The sequence below is a fragment of the Humulus lupulus genome, chromosome 8 (assembly GCF_963169125.1).
Source record: "Humulus lupulus chromosome 8, drHumLupu1.1, whole genome shotgun sequence".
Lineage (NCBI taxonomy): Eukaryota > Viridiplantae > Streptophyta > Magnoliopsida > Rosales > Cannabaceae > Humulus > Humulus lupulus.
In genome coordinates this window covers 47,762,688-47,772,079 of record NC_084800.1, presented here as the reverse complement: position 1 = coordinate 47,772,079, position 9,392 = coordinate 47,762,688, and the positions used below count along the sequence as shown (strand labels likewise).

Sequence of the window (9,392 nt, the reverse complement as noted above, 5' to 3'; positions counted from 1 at the left end):
GCCAACTGCTTAAGAAAATATAGTCTGACAGGGGTGATCCTAGTCAAGCTCAACCCAGACCAAAGGGCTAATATGCTTGGAGGCGCCTACAGCGCCTGGTCGCGGTTCCATGTTGAGGCAGGGGCCACCTTGCCTCTTCATCCATTCTTTCAGGGGGTGGCCAACTATTTTGGAGTTGCCCCCTTCCAAATTACCCCAAATGGATATAGGATGCTCGCTGCACTCTATATCCTGTACAGCCAGAAAAAATGGCTCGTGCCATCGCCACATGAGGTCAACTATCTGTTCAACCTCAATTCTAACCCCAACCATGAAGGCACGAGGTTCTTCCATCTTTGTCATCAGGAAAACGGACGTACTTTCCTGACTGACACGACCCACATCTCAAACGTGGGGAGGTACTACCAAGAGTACTTCCTTACGCCTGATCTGGTCGCAGACAACTTGGCTTTCGCACGAGGAGGTAAAACTTTCGTATTGCTGGCTAACTTCTTCACTTAGTGTTTTCCTCCACAATGTCTTACACTTTTGATGTCTTCCAGGCCCGTGGCAGCGACCAAACCCAACTCCGGAATGGAGTCAAGATCGGCACTCTTAGCCAGCATGCCAGATGCTGAGAAAAGTGTCAAGAATCTAGTTACAGAGGCTAACCTTAGGTTGGCTGGCCTCTGGGCCCCTCAATCAAACACGAGGGGGGCATCGGCAGGGAGTGTTCGCACCGAAGAGGAACCCGAGCAGCAACCCCGAGCGTCTCCTCCGCGGAGGAGACCGACTGGGGTCACGATCAAGGAACCTGCTAGCACTCCTCGAGCAGAGAGGCCCTTGGCCCCCTCGGGGAAATGAAAGCAGAAGGCCACCGAGCCTGCCGATTTCGCTTTTAAACAATTTTCCAATTCTGTGTCATCTATTCGACGGGGACGACAATTTTAAATATGCTCCACACTTAGGGCCAGACTTCTTCGTGTCAAAGAATGAGTGTAAGACTAGTAGAGTCTGTAGTGTAGCGACCAGTAATAATAGCTCGGGTATTGGACTTTGCAATCCTTTTTTGTTTCTTTTTCTGATGTAATGTGTTTGGCTATTCATGCTATCGCATGGTTTGACTTTGTTCATGCTTTTCAAATATGGACTCCACCAATGTATTCGACCTTTACAGCACCCCAGAGGCTGCTGCTACCCCTCAGAGCAAAAAGAAAGCCAGCAAGAGATATGATGGGGAGTGCAGCAAGGCGCCTCAGCCGAAGAAGGTCTGGAATGCAGGCCCTTCGGAGGACAGGCCCTCTGCCACTGCGACTCTGGCTTCCCCCCACGAGCAGCAGACTCCATCTGTTGCGGTCGAGTTAACTCCTTCTTCTGCTGCCCCATCTGACCAAACCCAGCAGGAAGCTCCTGCCTCAACCGCGAATCTGATGGTTGGCCGCTCCTTTAAACTGATCAAGGAGAGGCTTTCCAAAATCGCCAAGCACGACCGCTGCCGGGCAGAAATGGCGGCTACGGAGACGATGGGCGTCGACCCAATTCTGAACCAAGCCCTGAACCAGTTTAAGTTGTCTCTTTTGTGACATTAGGCTTTTGGTAATTTTACTGTTTATCTAATTTTTGTTCTGCATGCAGGCCATGCTAACTCTTACCGCTGGTCGCATCCGCCTGGGTGCCATCACCGAGTAGGCCAGGACCTCGGATCAACGGCACGAGGACGAACTCAAAGCTGTCGAGGCCAGGCACGCTGATCAGCTGGCGGTGGTGACTGCAAAAAAGGCCCAACTGGCCAAGGAGTTGTTGGAGAAGCTGAAGTCTCTGGAGAAAGTCTGCGAGCTGAGGGACCAATACAAGGAGTCCAACCACTCTAATTATAAGGTGGCTAAGAAGCTCGAGCTGGACTTGATCGCGAGCAGGCTAGAAACCAGAGACATGGAGGATCAAGTTAAGGACTTGGAGAAGACCAATGCTGCCAACTTAGAAAGGTACAAAAATGCCACCCTGAGGTGCTTCTATGACTTCTGGAAGCATAATCAGGGTGCCAATTTTGATTATCTTCCTGAGAACGCGAGGGAAGCTGAGCTGGCTCGCTGCGCAGCTCAACTTGCTGAAGAAGAAGGGTCAAGGGTCCCTGCCTCCCCCGAAATCTCGCTAGCTGCCGGGATGGAGGGTGCGGACAATGAAGCCGTCGACCAGAACCCTCCCCAGGATCCTCCAGCGCCTCAAGCTCCTTAATTTTTTACTTTTATATTTCTTTTTTTTTATTACACGACCTACGGGTCATGATGTAAAGACAATATAATTTTTTGGTTTGCTGCACGGGCAGCTTTTACTTTTATTTTAAACAATTACATCCAAGAAGTTACTGCTTGCGGTGTAAAAGGATCGCTTTGATATTACAATATATTTGCATATTATTATAATATCTAATTGTTCGCATGACCGAACTTAGCATAGAACTTTGGTTTGATTTAACAAAATATCAAAAATTTTGAAAAATACTCTAAGTGCCCTAGCATGCTTTCACTTATTTTGCTCATGTGTTCACATACCTTTTAACTATATGTTTTGCTTACTTGTACCTTGTATGCCCAACAAGTGATCGGGGGGAGCTTTAGGTCCTTGGTCACTTGCCTTGACTAGAGCCTGCCCGAACGTTACTGCTCGTAGCAATGCGATTAGAATTATAATACAACAAAACAACACATGTAATGAGAAAATACTTGTAATAAATACAATAGTTGGCAATAAATGACTGTCTGAGCACAGTCCCTTTTATTCTCGTAGTAAATGGACTAAACATGTCTTTATGAGTGATCAATAAGATCTTACACAAAACTTGTAAAAAGTAAAATTTATACAAGCCAATTCTTTAAGAAGAATTGTTCATTGATAATATTTGCGCAGGTGTTCTCCATTCCAATATCGAGGAACGAGATCTCCATTTAAGCGGGCAAGTTTATAAGTGCCTGGGTGAAGGACTTCATCAGTCTGGTAAGGCCCTTCCCAATTTGGCCCGAGGACTCCAGCAGCTTGGTCGCGTGTGTTAAGAAAAACTCTTCGGAGCACAAGGTCTCCAACATTGAACTTTCTTTCTTGAACTTTAGAGTTGAAATATCGGGCAACCTTTTGCTGGTATGCAGCTACTCGGAGCTGGGCTTGTTCTCGTCTTTCATCAATCGAGTCCAAGGATTCCATGAGGAGTTGGCTGTTAGAATCCTGGTCGTATGTTAATCTACGGTGAGAGGGCGGATCCAACTCAACAGGCAACATGGCTTCATATCCGTATGCCAAGGAAAACGGGGTATGACCTGTTGCTGTTCGGTGGGAAGTTCTATACAACCAAAGGACTTCAGGAAACTGTTCTGGCCATGCTCCCTTAGCTTCTTCAAGTATTTTCTTTAGTGTATCCTTCAGCGTTTTGTTGACTGCCTCGACTTGTCCATTTTCCTGGGGATGAGCAACTGAAGAAAAGCTTTTAATAATGTTGTGGCGTTTGCAGAAGTCTATGAATAGATCACTATCGAACTGGGTGCCATTATCTGAGACTATCTTTTTTGGCAATCCATAGCGACAGATGATGTTTTTAACCACGAAGTCAAGCACTTTCTTCATTGTTATGGTCGCGAGTGGCTCAGCCTCGGCCCATTTGGTGAAGTAGTCGATGGCAACCACTGCATACTTTACACCTCCTTTCCCTGTAGGCAAAGATCCGATTAAATCTATTCCCCAAACTGCAAAGGGCCATGGACTCTGCATCTGCTTTAACTCATTGGGAGCTGCTCGCGAGATCTTAGAAAACCTTTGACACTTGTCACATTTTTGCACGAACTCCATGGAGTCTTCATTCATTGCTAGCCAGAAATATCCTTGCCTTAGGATCTTTTTCGACAAGCTTTGCCCCCCAGCGTGGTCCCTGTATAAACCTTCGTGTACCTCCTTCATCAACTCTTTGGCTTTTTCCTTTGTAATACACCTGAGAAGTGGCAGTGAGTATCCCCTTCGGTACAAAATTCCATCGACCAAGATATACCTAGCAGCCTGCCGCTGAAGGGTCCTAGCTTTGTTTCTGTCCGCTGGTAGCATGCCGCTTGATAGAAATTCTACATATGGCGCCATCCATGTATCCGCCATTAGGATGACTAGAGAGGTTTCTGTTGCTTGGATGCTAGGTGCGGTCAAACGCTCGACTGGCACTATGTTCAGAGTATCAGCATCTTTTGCACTTGCTAACTTTGCCAAAGCATCTGCATTGGAATTCTGATCATGAGGCACTTGCTGTAGAGTGTATCAGCTGAACTGGGCTAACAAATCTTTTGCCTTGTTCAGATAGGTGACCATTTTTAATCCTTGCGCTTGATACTCTCCCAAGATCTGATTCACGACTAGCTGAGAATCACTATAAATGTCAAGCGCTTTAATGTTCATGTCCTTGGCTAATCGCAGTCCAGCGAGCAGTGCTTCATATTCATCCTCATTGTTAGAGGCAGTGAAGTCAAATCTTATTGCACAGTGAAATCGATGCCCTTCCGGCGTTATCAATATCACTCCTGCTCCTGCGTGGGATTCATTAGATATTTCGTCGGTGAATAATTTCCACGAGGGTGCTTATGTTTGACATTTAGGTTCGCTAGGCTCCTTGATCTGCTCGTCACCCACGGGCTCTGTAAACTCGGCGATGAAGTCAGCTAAGGCTTGTCCCTTTATTGCTGCTCACGGCAGGTAAGATATGTCGAACTGTCCGAGCTCGACTACCCACTTTAGTAATCTTCCGGCAGCCTCTGACTTTTGCAGAACTTGCCGGAGAGGTTGGTCGGTTGATACCGTAATCGTATGGTCTTGGAAATAAGGTCGCAGCTTCCTAGAGGCCAATACTAAGCAATAGGCTAACCTTTCAATGGGGTGATATCTTAATTCTGCTCCGATCAGCCTTTTGCTTATGTAATAGACGACCTTCTGCACACCTTCTTCTTCTCTCACCAGAACAGCACTAGCAGTGTAATCTGTGATTGCCAGGTAGACGAACAAAGTCTCTTTATCTACTGGCTTCAACATGATGGGCGGCTGCGCCATATGCGCTTTCAATGCTTGAAAGGCCTGTTCGCACTCATCTGTCCATTCAAATTTCTTGCTGCCTCTGAGTAGATTGAAAAATGGGACACACTTGTCCGTTGATTTTGAAATAAATCTACTAAGGGCGGTAATTCTCCCAGTCAGACTTTGGACATCCTTAATCTTTATTGGCGACTTCATCTCGATCAGGGCTTTTATCTTCTCGGGATTAGCTTCAATTCCTCTTGAGTTAACTATGAATCCCAAGAACTTCCTTGATCCAACTCCGAAGGAACATTTGAAGGGATTCAGCTTCATCCTATATTTATTAAGGACGTTGAAGCATTCCTGCAAATCCCTTACATGTCCTTCTACCTTCTTCGACTTAACCAGCATGTCGTCGATGTAGACCTCCATGTTTGCCCCGATCAGCTCCTTAAACATGTGGTTGACGAGTCTCTGGTAAGTCGCACCAGCATTTTTCAAACCAAAGGGCATTACCTTGTAACAGTAGAGCCCTGTATCAGTTCGGAAGCTAGTGTGATCCTCATCAGGGGGATGCACACTAATTTGGTTATACCTAGAGTATGCATCCATAAATGAGAGGATCTCGTGTCTTGCAGTGGCATCGACCAGCTGGTCGATCCTCGGGAGTGAGAAATAGTTATTAGGGCAGGATTTATTAAGGTCTGTAAAATCTACGCACGTACGCCACTTGCCATTCGGCTTGGGCACGAGTACGGGATTGGAGACCCACGATGAATAAAACGCCACCCTGATGAACCCATTCTCCTTCAGCTTCTCGACTTCTTCCTTCAAAGCTTTCGATCGGTCCTTGTCGAGCAGCCTTCTTTTCTGCTGCACAAGTGGGAAGTTTTTGTCAATGTTCAGGACATGGTTGATGATCGCAGGATCTATCCCAACCATGTCTTTATGCGACCAGGCAAAGACGTCTTGGTTCCTCTTTAAGAACTCCCCCAGTGCTTGTTTTGTCGTTGTCTCTAAAGTTTTTACCGACTTTCACAACTCTGGTCGGATTCCCCTCATCGAGTTGGACTTCTTCAAGGTCCTCGATGGGGTCTACTTCTTCTTCGAAATCCCCAAAGCGAGGATCTAAGTCTCTATACTCACACTACAAGAAAAAATGCTTTTAATAACATCGTAGGTCAGGGTACTTTACATAACACTTTATCAGTGTTATACAGATGTGTTATTGTACTGTCAACGATAACACAATTTCTGTGTTATTTTAATATATAGATAAGTGTTGAATTATGTTATTTATAGTCGATTATATAACACTTTTTTTGTGTTATACTACACTTTAGCATAACCCTTTTTTTGTGTTATACTACACTTTAGTATAACACTTTTTTTGTGTTATACTACACTTTAGTATAACACTTTTTTTGTGTTATACTACACTTTAGTATAACACATTTTTTGTGTTATACTATACTTTAGTATAACACATTTTTTGTATTATGCTAGACTTTAATATAACACATTATTTGTGTTATATTACACTTTAGTATAACACATGTGTTATATTAGCTTAGAGAAACATAATCTTTTTTTTACTTACACAAAACTAGGAAAACAAATATGAAAGTTGAAGCCAAATAAAGTAACATAAATAGATTTTTATTAATTACTCAAAATGTAATTACAATATTTAGTCTACTAGTCTAGGCTTAAGAAATCATATTACAACATAATTTATGCCCAATTTAGATTCCTTTATCACTAAATACAAAACAAGAAATGTACACAAAAATTAGTGAAATACATTCTTCCATTCTAAAGGCCTCAACTACAAATGTTGTCAAGAATTGCTCCAAAGAAATCATCTCAATATACCTGCACAATGTAAAAAAAAAGTCCTTTTATTATTAATATGAAGAAACAATTCATACATTTTGTACTAACTTCTATCCCCATTTATTTCTTCTCTAAAGACATAGCAAGATTAATTCCTTTCTGTAAAGTTCAATACAAACATAGCATTGATGTGTAAATAGCTTTGGCAAAATTCTCTCTGTGATAGGTAACCAATAGGGCATCAAGTATGGCATCCAAATTAACAAGTAGAATGTGAATATGGCTGTTAGAGGTCCTTTATGAAGCCCATGCTATTCCTCTTATTCTCCCAAAGTTTCTATTTCTTTCTAAGTTCAAAGTGGGAAATGTGTTTAGAGTTAGGTTATGGGAAACAAGACAAACAAAAACTGGGAAAAAAAAACAAACGTTATTTTTTTGTATTAATAAACTAAAATCTGTTTCTTGTCAAGAAAGCGAAAAGCACTAGCTTTCCAACTTAGATTTCACGAGAACTTCTAAGATTTCTAGTTGCATAAATTTTTAAGTTTTTTAGCCTAACTAAATAACCATACACACACACCATACCTGAATCATGTGCCATACACACCGCCAAGCTTTTCGAGAAAAGACAGGAGCCATAATTTCCACAAACCTGAAACATATTCAGAAGGTACTGTTAAACTTTACACCGTTCAAAATATCTTTCCATAAAACAGAAACATATTCATATGAGAATCACTTCCAGGTGGGCTCTATCTCATGCAAGTGGCTCTTGTGACTCAATTCATAAAAGCTCAAACCATCCAAACACGACTTTAATTCATTTTATAAGTAAAAATCAAATATTGAAAATCAAATGGATTTGTTGCAGAAACATTGGGTAAAGGCCAATTTGATATATTATTATTTAGATAATTACTATGTCTTGTATAAGACAAACTAAAGTATCAAACAAAAACTCTGGAAATTGTCATGTTTTAAGTTCATATATGGGAATATGACATTATAAAAAAGGAAACCTCATCAAAATTCTGTCAGGAAGAGATGCTTTCATAATACTATGTGGTAATTCATTTCAAGAGGGAAAAGAAACTCTATACCTAATAAACTTACAATAGAAACTTGAACAAAACTAAAAGAACAGCTCCCAACAGCAAAGAAACAGAGCCAAATGACTCTGTTTATTTAGTTAGCAAACTATGGAATTGATTTTTATTTTGTTTTTCTTTCTCATATCAGAAAAATAAAGTTACAATTATGCCTAGCATCTCTGATTTAACAAATAAGTAAAGCAAGAAAGAAGGAAATAAAAAAGAAAAGAATAGCAGAAAAACCACAAGGGTAAAAAATTTTTTGCCTAACATACACTACATCCAACCAATAAGAGAAAAAGAAAAATCTAAAACGCAACTATAATGGAGGCTATCTAATTGCCAGAATAAAGAACTATACAAAAGGAGCACCCAGCAGCATAAATAGAAAGTAATTAGACAAAAGGGTTGCAGATGTGGTAACTTCTCTACAGGCTGTTGTACAAATTTATAATAAGAAAATAATACATGATGTGTAAATGTGACAAAATTACCATATTCATTTCATACACCAAGAAACACTACTTGTGCAAGGAAACCTCTAAGAGCCAGACCAATGACTAATGATATTCCCAGAACAATAGAAGAAAAGCTTCAGACAAGACATAGTATGGAACTAAAGAAGTTCTACATGTTAGCATTCAGAGTGAAGAAAAGAAAAAATCAAAGAGAAACAACAAACTACGTGGTTCATACCAGTAACTGTTGTAGGGCATCATGACAATCTGAGAGATATTTCACTGCAAGAGTCAAATGAACAGGAACTAAATCCTCTCCTGGGATCATCATATCTACAATGTTATCAGCTATTAGATCATCTGTTAATTGACCACTTGTGTCATTTAGAAGAACATCTATTACATCTCTTGGAGCCTCTTTGGTGATCATCCCACTACTACTTTTCCTGGCTTCTAAAATTTTCTATACTTGCTTCACCATTTTTTTCTTTGCCTGAAAAGAGAAGAGGAAAAATATTTTGTACCAACATAATTAGTAATCATGAAATAAGGCAAGATGTGAGTAGTAATAGATTAATAATAACTAACTTACCTGTAATGATTTGTGAAGCCTAGTTCCAGGAATGTTTATTGGTAATGACATGAGGCCTGGAATGAATTCTTGAAATTGTTTTCTTAGAGACTCCATTTCCTCTCCAGGATCCTAATTAATCAATGCCTTAACTAGTACTTGAAATGCAATCTCAGAGAGAGACCAAAAGGGGGTTTAGTCTTATATGTGTTATTAACTTTTAAAAAGTACCATTAAACATAATAATTGTGAATCTGTTTTGACAGACAATTATTCAAACAAACTTATACACAATAAATTGTTGAAATTTGAGATCATTAGCGATATTTTGATGTTCCACAACTTCCCCCCTAAGTATTATTCTGAAACTTGCTGGTAGAAATAGTTAAGAAATGCAAAAAAGAGATGAGTGATAGAGAG

The 9,392-nt window shown here is 41.0% G+C and overlaps 1 protein-coding gene across 2 annotated transcripts; it reads right to left on the bottom strand.

Annotated features, from left to right (window-relative positions):
• Window positions 1–6,659: 6,659 nt before the first annotated feature.
• LOC133793772 (cytochrome P450 90D2-like) lies at window positions 6,660–8,871 on the bottom strand. 2 transcript variants are annotated; one of them, XR_009874943.1, is made up of 3 exons: window positions 8,438–8,495; window positions 7,438–7,504; window positions 6,660–6,891 (listed from the first exon to the last, which is right to left on the bottom strand). XR_009874943.1 is itself a non-coding variant. In XM_062231056.1 (3 exons), exons 1-3 carry the CDS (start codon window positions 8,829–8,831, stop codon window positions 6,878–6,880), a joined length of 273 nt encoding a protein of 90 aa, XP_062087040.1. In that variant the 5' UTR covers window positions 8,832–8,871; the 3' UTR covers window positions 6,660–6,877. The 2 variants fall into 2 exon arrangements, 1 of the variants encoding a protein (XP_062087040.1); XM_062231056.1 differs by lacking the exon at window positions 8,438–8,495 and adding an exon at window positions 8,640–8,871.
• Window positions 8,872–9,392: the final 521 nt, after the last annotated feature.